The 27,441-nt window shown below is 39.1% G+C and overlaps 1 protein-coding gene across 1 annotated transcript in view; it reads left to right on the top strand.

Moving 5' to 3' along the window:
- Positions 1-27,441, top strand: part of LOC150089625 (cilia- and flagella-associated protein 43) — a 302,046-nt gene that overhangs the window by 193,696 nt on the left and 80,909 nt on the right. The window contains exon 12 of the mRNA XM_090390054.1: positions 20,890-21,049. Coding sequence (XP_090246180.1) covers positions 20,890-21,049 — 160 coding nt within the window. The remainder of the gene's footprint in view (positions 1-20,889; positions 21,050-27,441) is intronic.

Raw genomic sequence — 27,441 nt, 5'->3', positions numbered from 1 at the left:
CTATACATAGCCAACTACTAAGTAGTTGAGATATATTATGTAATCTTAATTACTTGAACGCCATCAGACATCTCTCATATTGTGAAGTTATACTTCACAACTGGGTTGCCATCATTGCAACACCAGGGTACCTGCCCACCACCGATGAGGAGCCAACAACTCTAAAACGGTACTGTCTGGGTGGTAGTATCCACTGAGAATAAGTAACACTAGTCTTCCCCATTGGTGAAGCATTATTTATTTGAAGTAGTGCAATATCATGGTAACAACCCCGGGGGCTCACATCTGGTGAGTATGGGCTTGGCACACCCAGGGTCCTGAGCTGGATATCATCATTCTTCTCTTTCTTGGTGATTCCCTTCTACTTTTGCCTCTCTCTCTCTCTCTCTCTCTCTCTCTCTCTCTCTCTCTCAGGGCTACTCGGGAACTTTTTTTTTTCCTGGTGCAGCATAAGCCTCAGGCTTCCTTGCATCATATGGATGATAATAATAATAACTCATTGTGAAGGTATTCACAATATATGAGATATACTTAAATGATGCCATTTCTCAACTACTTAGTAGACACTCCATGCATCCATCTTTCCATGCCTTAAAATAAATATCTCTAATTAGAGGGCAAAAGAGTTAATGAATTAAAGAGTAGTTAAGTAAAGATCCCTTATATAAATTATAAATGCTATCTTCATAATGTATCTTAATTTTCTGTATCCTAATTCATCCTAATTTTCTGTTTAAGTATCATTAAATATTTTTAATGGTGCTCATTGCTTTTAATTTTAGAGAAAATAGAAATTAATGTATTATTATGCCATTTTCTACAATAGGAAAGAATTTATGAAAGCCCTGTTTGAAGGGATTTATGCATACACAGCTAAACAGTGTACTGTACTTAATTCACCTCTGGTTGGAAAAAGATTGCCACATTTGGTTATTTTTGTTTTCTTTAGAGAGCAGCCAGAAACTATTAGGTGAAAGATTTTGTGGTGGGGACAAAAAATTCAGTGTGGTTCTGCATGAAAACTGCCTTATCCAAATGTAGAATGAGGGTGAACAGATGCATTTTCATGAAGATTAAAATCATTAGCATGCAGTAGGTTATATTTTCTTCATACAGTGCAGCTTCTTATTTAGAATATATGTATAACTGGTACAAGTAATTATAGTGCTTTTGGAAGTAGAATGGATTCAAAACGTTTTCTCCCATTTTTTAGTATAAAAAAAAAAAATACATAAAGAACCTTTTTCTGAAAATCTATCACATAGAATTTCTTTAGTGTAGCCTGTGAATTAATCCATCATGATTTTATCTCATTTATCTAAAAAAAAAAAAAAAACTGCTATTTTTAAGATTCGGTATTAAAATTGTACTGAAATATTCATTACCTATTAGAGAGATTCTAATGAGCCACTGGATATTTAATATTACATGTGTAATGGGAAGGTTTTCAAGAAAGCAAATAAAAATGCCTTAGGTTGTGTAGAATTTTCTATTTGTCTACCAGTCTACAGAAAATAGCTGTTCTGAAAAAGTTCATGTTACATCTTTATATTCTAATTTATGGCATAACAACTATTGCTATTGATTTGAAGTAATTTCATGGTTTAGTTTTAACTCTTTTGACTGAAAACTTTGCATATATATTAATGTCATATCTTTCCAATGATTGGTTGTTATGACACTCCTATCCTTTATTAGTTCTGTAATGAAAATGTTAATATATTTTTACAGTGCTTATACTGATATTTAGCATTTGAAGACTAAATGCACAAGGCATAGCTCGGATCAGTTATAACTTGGACACAGCATGGGTTTGTTAAGGGGAAGTCTCATCTGACCAATTTGATTGGATACTATGATATAGTCACAAAGAAACTGGATGTAAAGAATAATTTTGATATCATATATTTGTATCTAGAAATGCTTTTGATACTGTTGCACATGGAAGACTGCTGCACAAATTAGAGCAGTGTGGCATTGGAGGAAAATTGCTGCTGTGGATAAAGGGATGGTTGAGTGGGAGAAGACAGAGAGTAGCAATCAATGGACACTGCTCTTCGTGGACTAATGTTATTAGTGGAGTCCCCCAGGGTTCAGTGTTGGATCCATTGTTGTTTTCTGTATTCATTAATGATATGATGATGGTATATCAGGCTTAATGTCCAAGTTTGCAGATGATATGAAGATTGGCAGGGTTTTTAATGACAGTACTCTGCTGCAATAGGATCTAGAAAAGTCGAGCAGATGGGCTGAGAGGTGACAACTGAAGTTTAACATTGACAAATGTAAAGTACTGCATATGGGAAGCAGTAACCCCAGTAGAGAGTGAAAAGGAATTAGGGGTAATTGTGCAGGCAGATATGAAGTTTTCTGAGCAGTGCAGACGGTCTACAAGAGTAGCTTATGGTGTCTTGTCAATGATATACAAGAATTTTTCTAGCAGGGATAAGGAGGTGATTATCCCCTTGCAATGGTCAGGCCACACCTTGGGTACTGTATACAGGTCTGGAGGCCTCATTTTAAGAAGGATGTAGAGCTGTTGGAACGAGTACAGAGAAAGGCAACAAGATTAGTGAATGGAACAAAGGGTTGCTCTTACGAAGAAAGGCTTAAGTTTTGCAAATTACAGTGTCTGGAGACTAGACACCTGCGAGGTGATCCGATTCAGGTGTATAAAACCTTGAATAGTTTGAGCATGCTCAGTGCTGATGGGATTCTTCCTCTTTCTCAGAATAATCGCCTGAGAGGGCATAAATTCAAATTGAGGAAAGACAGTTGTAGGATAGATATGCGGAAGTTTGCCTTTAGCCAGCTGGTGGTTGATTGCTGGAACAAACTTCCATCTGACATTGCAGAAGTTGATAGCTTAAACAGATTCAAGGCAGAACTAGACAAACATTTGGAGCGAGTGGATGGGTGATATGAGAAGGGTGCGTGTGTGTTGTTGTTTATTTTTTTTTATTTTTTGGCTGATGCTATATAAGCTCGCCTTCTTGCATCATGTGACCATGCTAATCCATAATATGATATGGGTTTTAAATGAACTATATAATATTGGTGTAAATACACCATAGTTTACCCATAAATGTAATTATGTATGCAGTGTAAAGGCATGATTTAATTTTATCTCATTTTGGGGCTGCAAAAAAGCCTGTGGCTTCCTTGCACTATATGGCATGTGCTATTACTGTAACTCACCACACAAATTCTATGGTGGCAGAAGTAACTTCAGATTTAGCAAATGCTCTTTTTGCATTTAGGCTGCATTTGATAAGAAGAATGACACCACCACCCCTTCTATCTTCCCTATCTTTCTTAAATACATTATACTATAATGGAACCCCTCATCCCCAGTTTCCAGGTGGCACCACATTTCAATTAGCCCCATTATGTCAGCATTAGTTGTCTTAACCAGGAGTTCAAATTCAGCCATTTTATTGATAAAACTCCTGACATTAGCATTAGTAGCGGTGCATATGATGCAAGAAAGAAACTTATATAGCATCAGCCAAAAAAAAAAAAAAAAAAAACTCTTCCCATTTCACCCATCCATTAACTCCAAATTTTGTCTAGTTCAGCCTTGAATTTATTTAAGGCTGTCAACTTCCAATTTGTTCCTGCAATTAACCACTTAATGGCTAAAGGCTAATTTCCGCACATTTATTCTACAACTGTCTTTCCTCAATTTGAATTTATGCCCCCTCAGGTGCAGAATCTGAGCAAGAAGAAGAATCCTATCAGCATTGAGCTAGCTCAAACCATTCAAGGCCTTATATACCTCAATCAGATCACCTCACAGGTGACTAGTCTCCAGATGCTGCAATTTTCAGAACTTAAGCCTTCCTTGGTAACAGCAACCCTTTGTTCCACTCACTAATCCCGTTGGCCTTATCAGTACTCGTTCCAGCAGCTCTACATCTTTCCTAAAATGAGGCCTCCAGACCTGTATGCAGTACTCAAGGTGTGGCCTGACCATTGCCTTATACAAGGGGATAATCACCTCCTTATCCCTGATAGCAAAATTCCTATATATATATATATATATGATCTTTATTGTAAGGTTCCTAGGTACACACAGGTCCCTACCTTTACAAGCCCTTCACGGCACTAAGCCAGGGGTTATATCATTGACAAGCCCCAATGAGCTACTCTTGCAGCCTGTAGACCAGTTAAGAGTAAGTATTCTTCTATAGTTTACTACCCTGACACACCCCTTGAAGTTATTTAAGCTTGTTTCCCTGTCTTTCTCATTTGAAACGTTGCTATCCTCAGAACATCTTGCAACATTGGCTGTTTTGGCAGCTAATAAGAATTCTTGAGGTGAGTGCAAGCATTACTTTGATCCATATCATCAAATAAATGTGGTTTATATTACCCTTCTTCCCCCTAACTAGCAGTTGCCCAGAACCATTAAGGTATCCTCAGTGATACTGGCAAAACCTTGCATCATCTTTGTTCAAATTAATACCATCTCTACAAAATAGATTTCTTCTAACTACAAGTGTGGACTTTGTTGTTAAAAATTTTCCCCCCAGAGTCTTGCAGATTCCATCATATCTTGAGTTAATCCACGAGTCTTTCAGCATATAATCCTTTCTATTATGTCTGGGCAGAATTGCAGACATGGATAAACATTCTTACCTAACTTGCAGTATAATTTCCGCATGGTACTATATTTATCCAACAAATGGTGGTCATGTTTGTTTAATATGTTAGTCTCCCACATGAATAATAATAATGCCATTTTTAAACCCCCCCCCCTTAAAATCTGACAATCTGTTGATGACATCATCAGTTGTTGCCTCTGTCAAACACGCTCTGTTTCTGGTCTGCCTATCTTTATTACAAAGAATATTACCTATTTAGAATTAGCATTAGTTGAGGCATATGATGCAAGAAAGCAAGCTTGTATAGCATCAGCCAAAAAAAAACCTTGCATTTTGTGGGACAATAGTCTCCCAATAAAACTAGATCCCCTTCAATCAGAGCAGTGTGCACCTGACTATTCTTATCTGGGACCTGAATTAGGGGTGCATCGCTTGACAGGTCATAAGATACTTGAGTCCCTGACAAGCTCCCAGTTACATTTGTTTCTAGGCCAACTTTTTGTTTCTTCAGCGACTCCAGTTCTTGTAATGCACCGAGTTCTAACTTGAAATCGGTACACTCCTTACATCAGGAGCAAAGAAAAGAATCATCAGTTGAACTAGGTTTGTCCACTAGACAACCTTAGAATACATGCCACAGGCTATACAAATGACAAACTCATGACTCACACTGGAAATGCCCACAGGCATTTCTGTCTAGGTCCTGATGTCCTTAGACCTGTATGAGACTTGTTTGCAGTAATCAAGATGTGGCCTAATACAGTTGCATTAATACATTGCCTTATACAATGGGATAATTATTAGCCTATCTATGCTGCCAAAATTCCAGTATATGATTGACAAAACACCCATGAGCTGTCCTGGTACCTGTCTACACTGCTCAGAGAACTTCATATCTGAAAGCAAAATTACTTCCAGTTCTTTTCATTCTCCAGTGCCCTGAGTGTGGTACCACATGACTGGTATGTTAATCTGGGATTACTGCTTCCCATATAACATAACTTGCATTTGTCAGTGTTAAACTTCAATTTCCACTTCTCAGCCAATCTGCCTAATTTGTCTAGATGTCGCTGCAGAAGCATATTGGTTACTGTGATTAACTACTTTGCCATATCTGGTGCATAATAGTTATACTTTTAGGTGCATTTATCAATTTGTTGTGTTTCGAAGAATATTTAAAACCATGGTAATAGAAAGTAATAGAAATGACTAAGTGAATTTTATAACTGTATGCATTAAAATAACATAAGTGAAATAAATAAAATTTATTTCACTTATGTTAGCCAAAAAAAATTTATTAGCCAAAACATTATGAACACGAGTCATTATGCAAATCGAAGCGACTGTAGTTCACCTGCAGTAATCAAGATGTGGCCTAATACAGTTGCATTAATACATTGCGCAGGTCGGGACATGGTATAAAAAACACCTGATACCGAGCTCCGTTAATCAGTTTTACTCTTGTTCTTCAGATGGGAAAGGTAGCAGACTTAAGCAAGTGTGACAAAGGCCAAATTGTAATGGCCAGACGACTGGGTCAGAGCATATCCGAAATGGCACAGCTGGTGGGATGCTCACAGTCAGCTGTGGTTAGTCCTTACCAAAGTGGTCCGAGGAGGGAAAACCCACAAATTACTGGCGAGGTGTTAGACAACCATGGCTCATCAATGCTTGAGGTGAGTGAAGGCTCTTCCAGATGGTACATGGCAACAGAAGGGCGACTGTGGTGCAACTCACCGGAATGCTGGTCATGGGAGTAATGTGTCACAACACAGTATATCGAACCCTGCTGAAAATGGGGTTGCATAGCTGCAGGCTGTTCTGAGTGCCCATGCTAACCATGGTTCACCAGTGACAATGCCTACAATGGGCACGCGAGCATCGAAACTGGACCTTGATGACTGGAAGAAGGTCATCTGGTCTGATGAATCATGTTTCCTGTTGCACCATGTGTACGTGTGTGTCGTTTACCTGGGGAAGTGATGGCACATGGATGTACCATGGGACGACAACAAGCTGGTGGTGGCAGTGTCATGCTTTGGGTGATGTTCTGCTGAGATGCTCTGGGTCCAGTCATTCATGTGCCAAGAATTCTGATGTCTACCACCTAAAAATCATTGCTGACCAGGTAGACATGGCAACATTGCCTTTCATGGCAACAGTCTTCCCCCTCTGGCGGTGCCATCTTTCAGCAGGATAATGTGCCATGCTACACTGCCCGGATTGTTTGAGAATGGTTCGCTGAACATGAGGAAGACTTCCAGGTATTGCCCTGGCCTCCAAATTCCCCAGACATCAATCCCATCGAGCATCTGTGGTTTGTGTTGAAACAGCAACTCTGATCTGCGGCGTCTCAACCACGGACCTTACAGGAGTTAAAGGAGTTAAATGCAAAGATTGATAGAAATTGAAATTTGAATCATTAATATTCTATTCATATTTCCAATTTGAAGATCGTATAATTTTTTTTTTTTTTTTACGAATATCAATTTGTAAGGAAACTGTAAGTGCATCTTTGTTCTTTGTTTATTTTTTAATCCGTGGTGGCAAAATTTCATAACCCTCCCATTTATATTTTTATTCACACATTGGATGTGCCTAAATTAGGTGTATTTCTTTTGAAAATGAACTCAGAGGGCAAATATAAATATCTAATTAATATCAGTATGTTGCATATCCACTGATGTTAATTAAAATTATTAAAAGTTTTAAAAGTATAAAAATTCCTTCTGATGATCAAATTTTAAAGAAATTAGCATGAGGATCATGGGATTTACCCATTCCAGTAGTTTATATGGAGCAGATCTTTTAATGATACTATAGTAATAATATTGTAAATGCTGTGTATTAATATTCAAAGAGATACTTCAATTGATGGACACCAAGCCTGTAAAAATTTTTAATGCAATCCATGAACCATACAAGAGAGAACCTGGATTGTATTGGAAAACATGTTGTGTGACTGTCATGCTTACCAGAAACCATTTGAACTTCTACTATTTAAGCAGAGATATTTTGATCAATCTGATTAGCTACTATGATGCAGAAACAAAGAAACTGGATGCAAAAAATAATTTTGCCGCAATATACTTTAATTTCAGAAAGCTTTCAGTAACTGTTTCATGTGAAACAGTTACTGAAATCACGATAGGAGAGAGTATATGATGAGAGCCTTGTCGATCAATTCGGCCCTGGAAAGATTGTGCAAGGCTCAAGGGGTAGAATTTTTTTCAGCCTGGAATGTACTTGTTAACAGGAGAGATTGCTTCTACAGGGATGGGATACGCTTAAATAGAAAGGGTGCAAGAATTTTTGCTGATGCTGTCGAGGCAGTGTTAGGTGGGTCGGAAAACTGCTAGTTGGGGGGGATACAAGGACTAATAGATTAACAGTAGCCACTGGCAGAGGTGGAAGTGATTCTTGCACTGCTTCTATTGAAATGAGCAGAAGCCTGAAAAACAAGATGCAGGATATTTCAGAGACTGCTGGGAGTCATTGCGGTACAAGTAAACACATGGGTTGTGTTAGGGTAGCTAAGAATAGAAACAGGTGCATGTATACCTGCGTGTACACCAATGCTAGGAGTTTGGTAAATAAATTTGATGAATTTGAGGTATTGCTCAAAACATCAAAGGCAGATATTGTTGGGATATCAGAGACGTGGTGTCACACAGATATAAGGAATGCAGAACTGGAATTTGGGGAGTACAACGTCTACAGAAAGGATAGACAGGATAGGAAGGGAGGAGGGGTTATGCTATTAGTTAAAAAACACATAAAATCCAAGGAAGTGAAGCCAGTCGACATCGATGGACAGGGCAGTGTCGAGTCAGTTTGGTGTGACATAAGCATAGGTAAATCAAAATTGAGAGTAGGAGTGTGCTATAGGCCTAATGACTCTGATGAATATAATAAGATACTGTACAGGGAAATAGAATGGGCCAGTAAATCAGAGAGTCTTATAATGGGGGATTTTATTTTCCCAGATATTGACTGGAATTTGTGGGTTGGTCACTCACACACTAGCAAGGCTTTTGTGGATTTATTGGATAATTGTTTTCTACACCAGCATGTTCGGGAGGCAACTAGAGGGAGTAATACTCTTGATCTGATTATCAGTAGTGATTCTTCATGCATTAGGAATCTGCAGATAAAGGAACCACTAGGTGGCAGTGATCACAGTGTGCTGAAGTGGGATTTACTCAAGGAGGTAACTACCATCAGAGGTAAAGGGAAGGGTTTTTGCTTTCGTAAAGGCGACTATGATGGTCTGAGACAGTATTTAAATTCTATACAGTGGGACCAACTGATGATGTTACCAACAGCAAATTCAAAATGGGAAGATTCAAGGAACTAATCTTGGAAGCTACCAGGCTTTACATACCAACCAAGAAATATTGTTCAAGGTTCAGGCCTAAATGGTTGTCAGATGAACTAATGAGACATATGGCAGAGAAGAAAAATGCATGGGATACATACAAATTAATGGGTGACATGGAAGCCTATGATAGATATAAGTTGGTCTGTAACCAAGTCACAAAGGAGATTAGGCAGGCAAAGGCAGATTATGAGAAATCCTTGGCAAAGGATGCAAAGAAAAACAGAAAAGAGTTCTTTACCTATTTAAACTCAAGAAGGAAAGGGATGAATCAGATTGGTCCACTGGATGTTGATGGTTCAACAGTTGAGGATCCAGCTCAGGTGGCTAACAATCTAAACGAGTATTTTGCATCTACATTCACACATGAGGAGTTATTCAGGAAGGGGAATGTCGTAGGTGAAGTAAACATTGGCAGTGAGCTAGATGATTTTCTAATAACTGAGAGGAAAGTGGAGGAGAAATTGTTGAGGATAAACATAAAAAAGGCACCCGGGGTGGATGGGATCTATCCAGTTATATTAAAGGAGGCAGCAAAGGAAGTAAGCAAACCCCTAGCCATAATTATGAGAGCTTCTTTGGACTCAGGGGAGGTACCCATGGACTGGAGATGTGCAAATGTAACCCCAATTCACAAAGGAGGATCAAAGGCTGACACAAGTAATTATAGACCTGTTAGTTTAACTTCAGTTCCAGGAAAATTAATGGAGGCACTGGTTAAAGAAGCACTGCAGGATCATCTGGACAAGAATTCAGTTATAGCTCAGACACAGCATGGGTTTGTTAAGGGCAGGTCTTGTCTGACCAATTTGATTGGGTACTATGATGTAGTCACAAAAGAACTGGATGCAGGGAATAACTTTGATATTATATATTTGGATCTTAGAAAGGCTTTTGATACTGTTGCGCATGGAAGACTGCTGCACAAATTGGAGAAGTGTAGCATTGGAGGCAAATTGCTGCTATGGATAAAGGGATGGTTGAGTGGCAGAAGACAGAGAGTAGTAATCAATGGACACTGCTCAACGTGGACTAATGTTATTAGTGGAGTTCCTCAGGGTTCAGTGTTGGGTCCACTGTTGTTTTCTGTATTTATAAATGATATTGATGATGGTGTATCAGGCTTAATGTCCAAGTTTGCAGACGATACAAAGGTTGGCAGGGTTGTTAAGGACACTACTGATACTATGCTGCTGCAACAGGATCTGGAAAGGTTGAGCAGATGGGCTGAGAGGTGGCAAATGAAGTTTAACATTGACAAATGTAAAGTACTACATATGGGAAACAGTAACCCCAGATCAACGTATCAACTCTGTGGTACTACGCTGACAGTGGTAGAGAATGAAAAGGACCTGGGGGTAATTGTGCAGGCAGATATGAAGTTCTCTGAGCAGTGCAGACGAGCTGCAAGAGTAGCTCATGGTGTCTTGTCAATGATATACAGGAATTTTTCTAGCAGGGACAGGGATGTGATTATTCCCTTGTATAAGGCATTGGTCAGGCCACACCTTGAGTACTGTATACAGGTCTGGAGGCCTCATTTCAAGAAGGATGTAGAGCTGCTGGAACGAGTACAGAGAAGGGCAACAAGATTAGTGAATGGAACAAAGGGTTGCTCTTACGAAGAAAGGCTTAAGTTTTGCAAATTACAGAGCCTGGAGACTAGGCATCGGCGAGGTGATCTGATAGAGGTGTATAAGGCTTTGAATGGCTTGAGCATGCTCAATGCCGATGGGATTCTTCCTCTTGCTCAGAATAATCACCTGAGAGGGCATAAATTCAAATTGAGGAAGGATGGATGTCGGATAGATGTGCGGAAATTTGCCTTTAGCCAGCGGGCAGTTGGTTTGAGGAATAGACTTCCATCGCTTGTTGTTGAAGTTGATAGCCTAAACAAATTTAAGGCTCAGCTGGACAGGTATTTCGAACGATTGGAGGGGTGAAATGGGAGTAGTGGTTGTTTTTTTTTTTTTTTTTTTTTTTGGCTGATGCTGAATAAGCTTGCTTTCTTGCATCATATGCCTCTACTAATGCTAATGCTAATGAAAGATCGCTGTACAAATCAGAGCAGTGTGTCATTAGAGAAAAGTTACCGCCATGGATAAATGGTTGAATGCATAAGAAGACAGAAAGTGGTTATAAATGGGCACTGCACTTTTTGGATTAATGTAATTATTAGCGTCCCTGATGATTCAGTGCTGGACCATACTGTTTTTTTACAATATTCATTAACAATATTGATGAAGGAATATCAAGCTTATTGTCTAAATTTGTAAATGATACAAAGGTTGGCAGGGTGGTTAATGATAAACAAGGTGTACTACTGCAACAAGAACTAGAAGAATTAGGCAGGTGGGCTGAAAGGGACAATTAAGGTTTAATATTGATAAATGCAAAGTACTGCATATGGGCAGCAGTAAATCCAGAATAACATATCAATTAGGTGGTACCACAATCAATGTGTGGAGAACAAAAGAGGTCTAGGGATAATTTTATAGTATGGTTGTGAAGTTTTCTGAGTAGTGTAGACAGACTGCTTGGACAGCTCATGGGGTTTTGTCAATGATATATAGGAATTTTGTCAGCAGAGACAAGGAAGTGATTATCTCATTGCATAGAGTAATAATTATGCCACATCTTAAGTACTGCATACAGATCTTGTTTTAAGAAGGATTGAATCTCTTTGGATGGATACAAAGAAGAGCAACCAGATTAGTCAAGGACAAAATTTGATTATTATTGTTGTTGTTGTTGCTCTTATTTTATTTCTCCCTGAATGGGGGGGGGGTTCCACCCCTTGACGTTTACTGCTACCAAGTGCACAGGGTGGTTATTATGTCTGGTGTTACAGTTGTTTGAGGAACACTCTTACTGTCCTGCAGGTCTTCAGGATTGTGACTTTCTAGATTTCCTTGTAGGTGTTCCCTGGGAGACCTATTGCTGCTAGGCTGCTATGTAGGGTCTTGACACCATACCGGTGGGCGCCTCCGTAGCCAGGTGGGAAGGAGCAGCAGTGCATAGCACATGCTTCTTGATTAGACCGGGGTTCGAGCCTGTCACCACCAAATACAGAGGATGTGGAAAGGTCAGGGAATGACCACCGCATATCCCAGAGCAATATGGCCTTAGTTGCTAATGCTCCTAAAAACCAAATAACTAACTAACTAACTAACCATACCGGTGGTTGATACGATGATCGGAATGGTCGTTACTTGTTGCATATGCCACATCTCTTTGATTTCCTGTCTTAGGTTTGTGTCCTTCCTAATTTTTTCCTCATGGGTTTTCTGGGGGTTGCCAGTGTTGGGCACTGCTATGTCAATCAGATAGGTAGCCTTTCCTTTCTTGTCGACAGGGGTTATATCTGGTCTGTTGTGCGGGATTGTCTTGTTCGTTATTATGGCACAATCCCAGTACAGCTTGTGGGTTGGGGTTTCTAGTACTGCTGGGGTTCGTACTTGTAATATGATGTCTTTTCTTTGGTCAAGTGGTATTTTCTTGCTAGCTTCTGATGTATTATCCTGGCTACCTGTTCATCTATGAGCGAACTCAGTCTGGGTGATCATCTTACATCCCATGGTGGTGTGTTAGATCGTTTCTGAGGCCAGGTGGCATTGTCAATATGTGTAATCAGACACTCTGGGCTCCTTGGCGATGTATTTTCTGTAGTTTTTGGTGTTGATTGCCTCCGTAGCTGAGTGGTCAGGAGCGGAGTGCAATAGCACACGCTCTTTGAGTAGACCGGGGTTCAAGCCCCCGACTGCTAAATACGGTCGATCTGCCAACCCGCACTGGACCAGCATGGCAGATTATGGTCCATTTCCCTCAGCATGAATTGTTGAGGAGGCTTCCATCCTGCAGTGGGTTGATAATGGATGACCTGCTCTTGGATGCCGAGCATGAATCCTTCAGTCTCAGGTAAGAGCGTCCCACTCATGAGCCATGCATTGGAAGCTATTTTATCTATGTGATCTTGGTGGAGGTCATTGTAGTTTCTGCAATTGAGTGTCTTCTTTGCCCATTTTTCTAGCTTTGTTTGTGCTGTCTGGGCTGGAGGGGACTCCTTGCTTAGGTTGAGTGGAGTATGCTGCTCGTCTGTCTTCCTTATGGCCTGGTAGAGTGCTTCTGTGTTTTTCTGAAAGTAATCCTTCAGGTTAACCATTGCTATTTTCTGTTGTTCATTGAGGTCTATCAGGCCCATTTTTTCCCTTTTCTGAGCTATTGTTAGTCTCTCCACGTCTGACTTTGGGTAATGTTGGCGGCTCTTGGTCATCATTGTCCTTGTCTTTCTCACGATATCCTCCAGCTGGGTATTAGTCCAATCTATGATCCCGAAGGAGTATGCTAGCACTGGGACTGCATAGGTGTTTATGCTTTAAGTGTGTTCCCTCCATTCAGCTTTGCTTTGAGCAGGCTTCTGAATCTCTGATGGTATTTTTCAGTCAGATAGGCCTTGATTTCCTTGTGCTCTTACTGCTGAGCCTGCATCATCCCCGGGTATTTTTTAGTTTCTCCATCTGTCATGGCTTTAATCTCTTTACCAGTCTGCAGCTGGTAATTTCGGCTGACTAATTTCCCCTTATGCAATCCGTGGGTCTTGCATTTGTCTAGATCAAATTCCATCCTGATATCATTGCTGAATTCTTCTGTTATCCGAACTAGTTGCTGGACTTGCTTCTCAGTTGACTGGTAGAACTTGTTTGTCATCCATATATGGTGGGAGAGAGTGTACAGGTTTTTCCTTCCTTCTTTGAGGTTATATTCATACTTGCTGCAATTGAACATGGTGGAGTGCTAGACAGAACCACAGTGGGCTTAGGGAGATGTCCAAAGCCAATCTGCATGGTGGTACTCCATTTCACCACGGTTACTTCTAGGAAGTTTGTTACTGTCAGATTGACTTTGCATATCTTCAGCATCTCTGTTAGTCAGCTATGAGGCATGGAGTTAAAGGTCTTGCGGTAATCGATATAGGCTGTGTACATGTTGTGAGGCGCATTATGACCTAAGTTGCCAATGCACCATTAAAAACTAAATCAATCAATCAAACATGTTGTGACACTTCTTGTTAGCTTGCTCTATAACTGCAGCATTGATGGTTAATTGCTCCTTGTATCCTTTGCTCATCTGCTTGCATTCTTTGTGCTGTTTGGTCATTATTGTTATTATTATTAATAGTGGCATATAATGCAAGGAAGCAAGCTTATAAGCATCAACCAAAAAAAAAAAAAAAAACTGCTTCCACATCACTTATACAACAATAATTTGTCTATTTCTTCCTTGAATTTATTCAAATTGCCCACCTCCACAACACCAGATGCAAGTTTGTTCCAATAGTCAACTGTCTGCTGGTTGAAGGCAAACCTCCCCACATCTATCCTGCAACCATCTTTCCTCAATTTGAATATATGCCCCCCCCCCATGTATATAGTCTAAACAAGAGGAAGAATGCCATCAGCATCGAGCTTGCTTAATCCATTCAAAGTCGTAAAGTCTCGATCAAATTACCTGATTACCTTGCAGGTGCCTAGTCTCAAGATGATGCAATTGCCAGAATTGAAGGCTGTCTTGGTAAAACCACACTTTCATTCCATTCTAGAATCTCATTGCCCTTCTCTGCATCTGTTCCAGCAGATCTGCTTCATTCCTAAAATGAGGCCTCTAGACTTCTGTATAGTACTCAAGATGCAGCCTAACCATTGCCTTGTACAATGGTATAATCACTTCCTTGTCCCTGCTAGCAAATTCCTCCTGAATATCATACATAGAACTCCATGAGCTGTCCTGTTGGCCTGTTTGCATTGCTCAGGGAACTTCATATCTGACTGCACAATTAATCTGTCTTTTTCATTTTTCACTGAGGGCAGTGAAAAATGAAAAAGACCTTGAGTACTGGAAAAAGATCTGGGATTACTGCTATCCATATGCAGTACTTTGCATTTACCAATGTTAAACTCCAGCTGCCATTTCTCAGCCAATTGGCCTAATTTGCTTAGATCTTGTTGCAGCAACTTACGCTGGTTACTGATATTAAGCCTGATATACCTTCTTCAATATCATTAATAAATTTAAAAAACAACAATGGACTAAGCACTGGAGGATCCCACTAATAACATTAGTCCATAAAGAGCAGTGTCCATTAATAACAACTCTCTGTCTTCTCCCACTCAACCATCCCTTTATCCAGAGCCGTAACTTGCCTTTAGTGGCACACTGCTCCAATTTGTACAGCAGTTTTATGTGCGACAGTATCAAAAGCTTTCCTGAAATCCAAGTATATGATATCAAAATTATTTCTTGCATCCAGTGTCCTTTGTTACTGCATTATAATATCCATCAGATTGGTTAGACAAGATTGCCCCTTAAGAAACCTATGCTGTGACTGCAGTATAATTGCATTCCTGTCTAGATGTTCCATAATCTCGAGAACGAGGGTAGCCTGTGCGGACGTACATTTTTGCTGCTCCTGGAACAGAGAAGTTTTTTCTGATTTATTTTCTGTTTTATTAGCTTAAATTGGCATATTAACTTATTTTATAGAGTAGCTTTATATTCCTATTTATGATACTTAGATTAAAGTAACTTAGATAGAGATTTTGTAGGTATTACTTAGTATCGGAAAGGGTATCAAATCCACGTGTTTACCGATCATAAATTGCCGCCATTGTTACGCGATACAAAATACCTCGAAATTGATAGCATAAGTTTAATATAGTATAGTATAGTACATAATATTGTCAATTAATCAGAGAATTAATCTTGTTGAACTTCATTGTCAATTAAATTGTACTTTTAACTATACATATAACGACTTGGGTTACGTAACATAAATAATTAGTAAAAAATAAATAATTAGTACTTAACTTGATACGGAAGTTATATAAAGGGATTTCGTAGATAACACTCAAAATTGAAACATAAATATAGCGTTATAACTGTGTTGGGATATAGGTTTAGGGTTTTAATTTTGTACTGAAATTGAAATTTTATTGAAATTAAATCGAAATCATGACCCAGACCAGAGCAGCAAAGCAAAAGGCTCAAGCTAATGGGAGTGCTGTGGCTCAGGGGAGAACTGAGCGGGGCAGTTCCCTCTGAATCACAGCCTATTAAAATGCACCACTTGCTTGATGTTTGTGGAGCAGTCGGGTACGGGACATGATATTGCCGTGGGGGATGTCTTTGTGTGTGCGCGATGCAAGGAGTGTAAGGAAATCAGGCGACAACTCAGCGTTGTTATGGGCCTATATGAGAGCTTGAAGGACAGGGTGGATGCCCTCGAAGGATTAAAAGTGAGGGCCCATCAAGCTCTCAGCTGCCCACACAAATGCCAGAGCTTGCACTTGGTCATCACGCAACACAGCGGCAGCCCCCAAGGCAGAATGCGCTGGTCCCAAAGGAACAGTAGTTGTTGGTGACTCTATTGTCAGGGAAACGGGAAACATGCTTTGTAAAAAGGATAGGTGGAACAGGACCAGGGTATGTCTGCCAGGGGCAAAGGTTGATGACGTTGTAGAGCGGATATCATCTTTTAAGGGCACAAAAAGGGATATAGTTGTACACGTTGGAACTAATGATATTAAGAGTAGGAGACCGGCGGAATTACTTAACAAGTACAGGTCACTGTTGAAAAAAAGCCGTGAATTAGGGTTGAATTTGAAAGTGTCTGCAATTCTGCCCAGACACGATAGGAGGGAGTATATGATGAAAGCCCTGTCGATCAATTTGGCCCTAGAAAGATTGTGCAAGGCTCAAAGGGTAGAATTTTTTTCAGCCTGGTCTGTACTTGTTAACAGGAGAGACAGCTTCTACAGGGATGGGATACACTTAAATAGAAAGGGTGCAAGAATGTTTGCTGATGCTATCGAGGCAGTGTTAGGTGGGTCGGAAAACTGCTAGATTGGGGGAGTTACAAGGACTAATAGATTAACAGTAGCCACTGGCAGAGGTGAAAGTGATTCTTGCACTGCTTCTATTGGAATGAGCAGAAGCCTGGAAAATAAGATGCAGGATATTTCAGAGACTGCTGGGAATCATTGGGTTACAAGTAAACACATGGGTTGTGTTAGGGTAGCTAAGAAAAAGAACAGGTGCATGTATACTTGCGTGTACACCAATGCTAGGAGTTTAGTAAATAAATTTGATGAATTTGAGGTATTGCTCAAAACATCAAAGGCAGATATTGTGGGGATTTCAGAGACATGGTGTCACACAGATATAAGGAATGCAGAACTGGAATTTGGGGAGTACAATGTCTACAGAAGGGATAGACAGGATAGGAAGGGAGGAGGGGTTATGCTATTAGTTAAGAAATACATAAAATCCAAGGAAGTGAAGCCAGTCGACATTGCTGGACAGTGCAGTGTCGAGTCAGTTTGGTGTGACATAAGCATTGGGAGATCAAAATTGAGAGTAGGAGTGGGCTATAGGCCTAATGACTCTGATGAGTATAATAAGAAACTGTACAGGGAAATAGAGTGGGCCAGTAAATCAGAGAGTCTTATAATGGGGGATTTTAATTTCCCAGATATTGACTGGAATTTGGGGGCTGGTCACCCACACACTAGCAAGGCTTTTGTGGATTTATTGGATGATTGTTTTCTACATCAGCATGTTCGGGATTCGAACCCGTGCCCACCAAACACGGAGGATGCAGAAAGATCAGAGAATGACCACCGCATATCCCCGGAGCAATATGGCCTTAGTTGCTAATGCTCCTAAAAACCAGATAACAGATAACAGCATGTTCGGGAGGCAACTAGAGGGAGTAATACTCTTGATTTGATTATCGGTAGTGATTTTTCATGCATTAAGAATCTGCAGGTAAATGAACCACTAGGTGGCGGTGATCACAGTGTGCTGAAGTGGGATTTACTCAAAGAGGTAACTACCATTAGGGGTAAAGGGAAGGGTTATTGCTTTCGTAAAGGCGACTACGATGGACTGAGACAGTATTTAAATTCTATACAGTGGGACCAACTGATGATGTTACCAACAGCAAATTCAAAATGGGAAGCATTCAAAGAACTTATCTTGGAAGCTACTAGGCTTTACATACCAACTAAGAAATATTGTTCAAGGTTTAGGCCTAAGTGGATGTCAGATGAACTAATGAGACATATGGCAGAGAAGAAAATTGCATGGGATACATACAAATTAACACGTGACACAGAAGCCTATGATAGATACAAGTTGATCTGTAACCAAGTTACAAAGGAGGTTAGGCAGGCGAAGGCAGATTACGAGAAATCTTTGGCAAGGGATGTAAAGAAAAACAGCAAAGAGTTCTTTACTTATGTAAACTCTAGAAGGAAGAGGATGAATCAGATTGGTCCCCTTGATATCGATGGGTCAACTGTTGATGATCCTGCTCAGGTAGCTAACAAACTAAATGAACATTTTGCATCGACATTCACACATGAGGAGTTATTCAGCGAGGGGAATGCCAGAGGTGTATTCAACTCTGGCAGTAAGCTAGAGAATCTTGTAATAACTGAGAGTAAAGTGGAGGAGAAATTGTTGAAGATAAATACAATAAATACTGGGGTGGATGGGATCTATCCAGTTATATTAAAGGAGGTAGCAAAGGAAGTAAGCAAACCCTTAGCCATAATTATGAGAGCTTCCTTGGACTCAGATGAAGTACCCATGGACTGGAGATGTGTAAATGTGACCCCAATTCACAAAGGGGGATCAAAGGGCAACACAAGTAATTATAGACCTGTTAGTTTAACTTCTGTTCCCGGAAAATTAATGGAGGCACTGGTTAAAGAAGCACTGCATGATCATCTAGACAAGACTTCAGTTATAGCTCAGACACAGCATGGTTTTGTTAAGGGGAAGTCTTGCCCGACCAATTTGATTGGATACCATGATGCAGTCACAAAAGAACTGGATGCACTGAATAACTTTGATATTATATACTTGGATCTTAGAAAGGCTTTTGATACTGTTGCACATGGAAGACTGCTGCACAAATTGGAGCAGTGTGGCATTGGAGGCAAATTGCTGCTATGGATAAAGGAGTGGTTGAGGGGGAGAAGACAGAGAGTGGTAATCAATGGACACTGCTCATCGTGGACTAATGTTATTAGTGGAGTCCCTCAGGGTTCAGTATTGGGTCCATTATTGTTTTCTGTATTTATAAATGATATTGATGATGGTATATCAAGCTTAATGTCTAAGTTTGCAGACGATACGAAAGTTGGCAGGGTTGTCAAGGACACTACTGACACTATGCTACTGCAACAGGATCTGGAAAGGTTGAGCAGATGGGCTGAGAGGTGGCAAATGAAGTTTAAAATTGACAAATGTAAAGTACTACATATGGGAAACAGCAACGTATCAACTCTGTGGTACTACACTGACAGTGGTAGAGAATGAAAGAGACCTGGGGGTGGTTGTACAGGCAGATATGAAGTTTTCTGACAGTGCAGATGGACTGCAAGAGTAGCTCATGGTGTATTGTCGATGATATATAGGAATTTTTCTAGCAGGGATAAGGAGGTGATTATTCCCTTGTATAAGGCAATGGTCAGGCCACACCTAGAGTACTGTATACAGGTCTGGAGGCCTCATTTCAAGAAGGATGTAGAGATGCTGGAACGAGTACAGAGAAGGGCAACAAGATTAAGTGAATGGAACAAATGGTGCTCTTACGAAGAAAGGCTTAAGTTTTGCAAATTACAGTGTCTGGAGACTAGGCACCAGCGAGGTGATCTGATAGAGGTGTATAAAGCCTTGAATGGTTTGAGCATGCTCAATGCTGATGTGAATCTTCCTCTTGCTCAGAATAATCACCTGAGAGGGCATAAATTCAAATTGAGGAAAGACAGATGTAGGATAGATGTGAGGAAATTTGCCTTTAGCCAGCGGGTGGTTGGTTGGTGGAACAGACTTCCATCCCTTGTCGTGGAAGTTGATAGCATAAATAAGTTTAAGGCTCAGCTGGACAGGTATTTCGAACGAACAGAGGGGTGAAGTGGAAGTGGTTATTTTTATTTATTTATTTATTTTTTTTTTTTTTTTTGGCTGATGCTGCATATGCTTGCCTTCTTGCATCAAATGCCTCTACTAATGCTAATGCCTTCTTTAACCAGAGACTCGATTATTTTTCCTGGAATAGAAGTTAAGCAAATGGGTCTGTAATTACATCAGCCTTTGTTCTTCCTTTGTGAATTGGGGATATATTTGCAGAAATGAAACCAAGAGAAAAAATGAACATAATTGTTTTCCTACATGTTAAATTTTATGTCAAATCACTCATGCTGTAGTATATTTAGTATATTCATATTTATAAAAATATATTCATTTGCAAATAAATTTTTTTTTTCTGCATTAGCAGAGGCATATGATACAAGAAAGCGAGCTTATATATCAGCCAAAAAAAAAAAAAAAAAAAAAAAAAATTCCCATTTCACCCATCCATTCTCTCTAAAAGATTTTCCACTTCTTCCTTGAATTTATTTAAGGTATCAACTACCTGCTGGCTAAAGGCAAATTTCTGCACATCTATTCTACAGCTATCTTTCCTTAACTTGAGTTTATGCCCCCTCAGGTTTGTAATCTGAGCAAGAGATTTCAAACAAAACAAGGGATTAAATAACATTTATGATATTTTCTTATTTTGTGGCAAATCCAGGAAAATTTATTTCAGTCGTATATAATTAAAAGTCTACTGTATATTCAATTTTATAGGGGACTACTTTGTGGTATGTAGCACAGAACATGCATTTGATGACCATTTATTAAATTTGTCCTCTGAGTACAGTGTTGAAGTGATTTGCTTTTCAGTGAATTTCCATTTTTAATAATTACCATGTAATATTTCAAGTTTATGTCAATTTTGTCATATTAGCTATTTAATTGAATTCTTTTATACTATTTTTTTATTTTTCATTTAAGCATCTACTCCAGAAGAATGAAATGCCAGTACAATTTACCAATTCAGATCATTCTGAAACAGGGTCATGTTGAAGTTGATATTCCAGATATTATACCAGATTTTTCTTTTGCTAGATTGGTACATACAAGTGCTATTGAAGAACCTAATGCTGAAATTAAGGTAATCAGTAGTTCACAGAATGGTAATAAGATTAATAATCCTATATAATTGTAATAATAGGCTAGCTGTTGTGATGGAGTGATTTTCAAAATCTGCTAAGTAGATTTTTTTATATTTCTTAAAATTATTATTATTATTTTTTTTTTTTTTTTCATCTTTTTGTTTAAACTTAACATTGCAATTATTATTTGTTTATCTAATAAAGTAGATGACAACTTTTCTTACTTGGCTTTGTAAATTGCCGACATTGTTTGATGTTTATTGCATTAATGTAAAAACAGCATAAATGTTATTTAATATTCTTTTATGTAATTCCATACAAGTATAATTAATATTAGAAATATTTTTATTAAGTCTGTAAACTATAAATTTATAACAGTATGAACATAATTTTTTAATGCAACTGTATACAGTACTTAACATAATTTTATAGTGCAATATGTATTATTTTTTTGTAACCTGGGAATGGTGTAGCATTAATACTGTACTTGCATATCTTAGTTTAGTGTGATATTTTTAATTTAAGTTTCAGCTAAAATGCCTCAAGCTAGAGCAACAAAAAAAAATCTCAAGGGGAGAACTGCCAAGGACAGTTCTCCCCTTGATAAAACATGGCATAAAGCCACGCTTCCTGAAGCTGCCCTCATGGACAGCTTCAGGAAGCTGTGCTTCTAGTGAGCTTTTGGTCTAGTAAAGTGTTCTGTTAAAGGAGAAAGAAAGTGATCTCATTTCTGTTAAAGGAGAAAGAAAGTGATTTCAGTTCTCTCAAAAGAAGGAAAGTGATCTGCTCTGTAACTCTTTCTGTCTAGAAAGAGAGGGGAAATGTGCCCAGTAGCAATAACTAATGATATTGTCGATTTCTGTCTGTATGATATTATCTGTACAATGCTGTAAATAGATGGCAGAGTTGCCAAAAAATTGGCTGGGACTGCCTAATACAATAAATTTTTAGAAAAAATGTAGCCGATGGCTCACATCCATGAGACAAGGATAGAAACCATTATGCAAGTTGATATTCGGCTTCTCACTGCATTAAGAGACCAATCACTTAGCATAGACAACACAACCCAAGACTACATGAACATATTCACCACTGCACTGATTGGCTTGGTTGGGTAAAGTATCTTCATGTACACATGTGGTGGAGTTGCTGTAGTCTCATTCAAGAATGGCTTCAGAATAATAACAAAAGAAAGTAGAAAGACATGATACATTGAAAGGTGATGCCTTTGAGTGTTTTCATTGCAAAGAGTGTGAGGAGAAAAGTGCAGATTCTGATAGGCAAGGGGCGCCTCCGTAGCCAGGTGGGAAGGAGCAGCAGTGCGTAGCACATGCTTCTTGATTAGACCGGGGTTCGAGCCCGTCACCACCAAATACGGAGTATGCGGAAAGGTCAAGGAATGACCACCGCATATCCCGGAGCAATATGGCCTTAGTTGCTAATGCTCCTAAAAACCAAATAACAACAATCTGATAGGCAAATATGAGAGCTTGAAGAACAAATTAGATGTTCTTGATGAAATTAAAATGAGGAACACAACAAGGAAATTAAAATGAGGAACACTCAGCTGCCCAGTTCAGTACTGAAGCCAAAAGTAATGGACAATATAGTGGACAATACATTGGACAATATAGTGGCATACCCTAAGGCTGAAAGTTCTGGTACCAAAGGAAGTAATAACCATTCTAAAGAAAACAGGAAATATATTATGTGCAAAAGGATAGGTGGAATAGGACAGAATATGTATGGGGTGAAAGTTAATGATATTGAAGAACACATATCAAATTTTAAGGACACAGAAGGTGTTATTGTTGTACATATTGGCCCTAATGATCTTAAGAATAAGCAAACTGAGGATTTATTTAATGAGTATAGGGTAATATTGAGAAAAAGTCACAAGACAGAAATTGTCTCAGTTCTAAGAAATTCTGCCAAGACATAATAGAATGGAGTGTTTGATGAGAGCTTTGTCCATTAATTCAGCCCTGGAAAGCTTGTGCAAGGCTTATAGGCTAGAATTTTTCTCAGCATAGTCTGTGCTTATTAACAAGAGAGACTGTTTTACAGGGATGCGACACACTTAAATAGAAGGGCTGCAAGAATATTGCTGATACTATCAAGGCAGTATTAGGTGGGTTGAAAAACTACTAACTTAGGGGAGGATAAACAGACATAGATTAACAGCAGTCACAGGCAGAGGTGTAAGTGATTCTTCTTGCATTGTTTCTATTGGAAAATGTCGCAGACCAAAAAGAGAGCCGTCTGATATTACAAGGACTGCAGGGGGCAGAGGAAGGTAATCATGAGACAAGAAAATACATGGGTTGTGTTAGGGCTACTAAAAGCAAAAACAGATGCATATAATAGAATTATTGTACACTAATTCTAATAGCAGAGTGAATAAATTTGATGAATTTGAAGTACTGATAAAATCATGAAATGTGTGGACATCAAATAGTCTTGATCTAGTTATCAGCAGTGACTCTTCATGCATTAAGAATATCCAGATAAAGGAACTACTAGGTGACAACAATCATTATCTATTGATGTGGGTTCTACTTAAAGATAAAACTACTGTCACAGTTAAAGGGAAGGGAGTTTGCTTTCATGCAGGCAACTACAGTGGTCTAAGATAGCTTTTAGAGATCTTTCATTGGAACCAGTTGATGATATTATCAACTACATATGGAAAGCATTCAGGGAAGTAATCAGAAGCTGCTGAGCTTTTCATATCAGCTAAAAGTTCAAGGTTTAGGCCCAAATGGGTGCCAGATGAACTGATGATAGGTGTAGTAGCAGAGGAGAAAAATATATGAGATGTCATAAATTATCAGGTGACACAGAAACCTACAATAAGTAGAGACTGCTTCGTAAGTAAGTCACTAAAGTGATAAGTCAAGCTAAGGCAGATTTTGAGAAGCCTTTAGAATGCAAAGAAAAGTTGGAATGAATTATTTGTTTATGTTAAAACTGGTGGGAAAGGGATGAATTACATTGGCCGATATGAATAGCATAACTATTGATGATCCTGTTCAGATTACTGACAAACTGAATAAATATTTTTCATCTGCAGTCAAAGTCACTGGGAGCTAAATGATTTTGTGTTAATTGAGAATAAAGTGAAAAAGAAACCATCGCAGCTATAAATAAAAGTAATTAAGGTGCCTGGGGCTGATGGAATCTATCCAGTTATATTAAAAGAAGCAGCAAAAGAGGTAAGCAAACTCTTGACCATAATTATGGCATCCTTGGGTTCAGAGGCGTTCCCTACAGATTAGAGATATGCAGATGTTTCTCCTATTCACAAATAGGAGAGCCATTTGCACAAAAGACATTTGGATCAAAGTACAAAGCACTAACTGCAAACCTCTAAGTTTACTTGATTGAAGAAGTAATGCGGGATCATCTTGACAGGAATTGAGCTATATGGAAATCTTACCATAATTTGTCAAGGGGAGATCTTGTCTGACCAACCCGATTAGCTCTTATAACACAGTATCAATGGAACTGGGCGAAAAACTAATTTTGGCATCATATAAATAAATATTCTTTTATACTCCAGCACGACAACCAAGTCAGTAGAGTTTACAATAAATCATCAATACAAATATTTATCGTATTTAGTAGTCAGAGGCTTGAACCCCAGTCCACTCAAGGAACATGTGCTATGCACTCTCGCTCCTGACCACTCAGCTACATCAGGAAAGACTGCTGTACAAATTAAAACAGTGTAGTATTAACAGCAAGCTATTGCTGTGGATAAAGGGTTGTGTGGCAGAATTCAGAGAGTAGTTATAAGTGGGCATTACTCTTCTTGAACTAGTATTATTACTGGCATTTCTTCAGGGCTTAGTGCTGGGCACCTTACTGTTTTCAGCATTTATGAAACCAGATTCCATTGTTTAAGTTTCCTGTGATATGGAGTTTGACTTGGTGGATATCACATGATGATATGGTGGATATGACAGGAATCGAGGCATACTACTGCAGTAAGGCCTAGAAACATTAGGCAGATGGATTCAGAAGTGGAAATTGAAGATTAACATTGATAGCATAATCTTAATTATGCTGTTAATTAAAAAAAACATAAAATCAAAATAAGTGCATCCAGTTGATATAGATGAACAGTGCACTGTTGAGTCAGTTTGGTGTGACATTGTACCAGAGTCATGGTGTGACTCTGGTACAATGAACAATTGTACAGAGAAATATAGTGGGCCAGTAAATCAAAATGTCTTATAATGGGGGATTTTAACTTCCCAGATATTGACTGGAACTTGTGGGTTGGTCGCTCACACACTAATAAGACTTTTGTGGATTTATTGGATGATTGTTTTCTGCAGCAGCATGTTCGAGAGGCAATCAGAGAGGGTAATACTCTTGATTTGGTTATCAGCAGTGACATTTGTGTATTAAGAATTTGCAGATAAAGGAACCACTAGGTGCAGTGATCACAGTGTACTGATGTATATTGACAGTAGATTGACAGTAGCCACTGGCAGAGGTGAAAGAGATTCTTGCACTGCTTCTATTAGAATGAGCAGAAGCCTGAAAAACAAGATGCATGATATTTCAGAGACTGCTGGGAGCCATTGCGGTACAAGTAAACACATGGGTTGTGTTAGGGTAGCTAAGAATAGAAACAGGTGCAGGTATACCTGCGTGTACACCAATGCTAGGAGTTTAGTAAATAAATTTGATGAATTTGAGGTATTGCTAAAAACATCAAAGGCAGATATTGTTGGGATATCAGAGACGTGGTGTCACACAGATATAAGGGATGCAGAACTCGAATTTGGGGAGTACAACGTCTACAGAAAGGATAGACAGGATAGGAAGGGGGGAGGGGTTATGCTATTAGTTAAGAAACACATAAAAACCAAGGAAGTGAAGCCAGTCGACATCGCTGGACAGTGCAGTGTTGAGTCAGTCTGGTGTGACATAAGCATTGGGAGATCAAAATAGAGAGTAGGAGTGTGCTATAGGCCTAATGACTCTGATGAGTATAATAAGAAACTGTACAGAGAAATAGAGTGGGCCAGTAAATCAGAGAGTCTTATAATGGGAGATTTTAATTTCCCAGATATTGACTGGAATTTGGGGGCTGGTCACTCACACTAGCAGGGCTTTTGGGGATTTATTGGATGATTGTTTTCTACGTCAGCATGTTCGGGAGGCAACTAGAGGGAGTAATACTCTTGATTTGATTATCAGCAGTGATTCTTCATGCATTAAGAATCTGCAGATAAATGAACCACTAGGTGGCAGTGATCACAGTGTGCTGAAGTGGGATTTACTCAAAGAGGTAACTACCATTAGGGGTAAAGGGAAGGGTTATTGCTTCCGTAAAGGCGACTACGATGGACTGAGAGAGTATTTAAATTCTATACAGTGGGACCAACTGATGATGTTACCAACAGCAAATTCAAAATGGGAAGCATTCAAAGAACTTATCTTGGAAGCTACTAGGCTTTACATACCAACTAAGAAATATTGTTCAAGGTTTAGGCCAAAATGGATGTCAGATGAACTAATGAGGCATATGGCAGAGAAGAAAAATGCATGGGATACTTACAAATTAACACATGACACAGAAGCCTATGATAGATACAAGTTGATATGCAACCAAGTTGCAAAGGAGGTTAGGCAGGCGAAGGCAGATTACGAGAAATCCTTGGCAAGGGATGCAAAGAAAAACAGCAAAGAGTTCTTTACTTATGTAAACTCTAGAAGTAAGGGGATGAATCAGATTGGTCCACTTGATATTGATGGGTCAACTGTTGATGATCCTGCTCAGGTAGTTAACAAACTAAATGAATATTTTGCATCGACATTCACACATGAGGAGTTATTCAGCGAGGGGAATGCCAGAGGTGTATTCAACTCTAGCAGTAAGCTACAGAATCTTGAAATAACTGGGAGTAAAGTGGAGGAGAAATTGTTGAAGATAAACACAAGAAAGGCACCCGGGGGTGGATGGGATCTATCCAGTTATATTAAAGGAGGCAGCAAAGGAAGTAAGCAAACCCTTAGCCATAATTATGAGAGCTTCCTTGGACTCAGGGGAGGTACCCATAGACTGGAAATGTGCAAATGTGACCCCAATTCACAAAGGAGGATCAAAGGCTGACACAAGTAATTATAGACCGGTGAGCTTAACTTCTGTTCCAGGAAAATTAATGGAGGCACTAGTTAAAGAAGCACTGCAGGATCATTTAGACAAGACTTCAGTTATAGCTCGGACACAGCATGGTTTTGTTAAGGGGAAGTCTTGCCTGACCAATTTGATTGGATACTATGATGCAGTCACAAAGGAACTGGATGCAGGGAATAACTTTGATATTATATATTTGGATCTTAGAAAGGCTTTTGATACTGTTGCACATGGAAG

The sequence above is a fragment of the Mastigoproctus giganteus genome, chromosome 2 (assembly GCF_048544385.1).
Source record: "Mastigoproctus giganteus isolate SK-2022 chromosome 2, ASM4854438v1, whole genome shotgun sequence".
NCBI lineage: Eukaryota > Metazoa > Arthropoda > Arachnida > Uropygi > Thelyphonidae > Mastigoproctus > Mastigoproctus giganteus.
The sequence above is the reverse complement of the archived record's forward strand: the minus strand, read 5'-3'. Positions and strand labels throughout refer to the sequence as shown.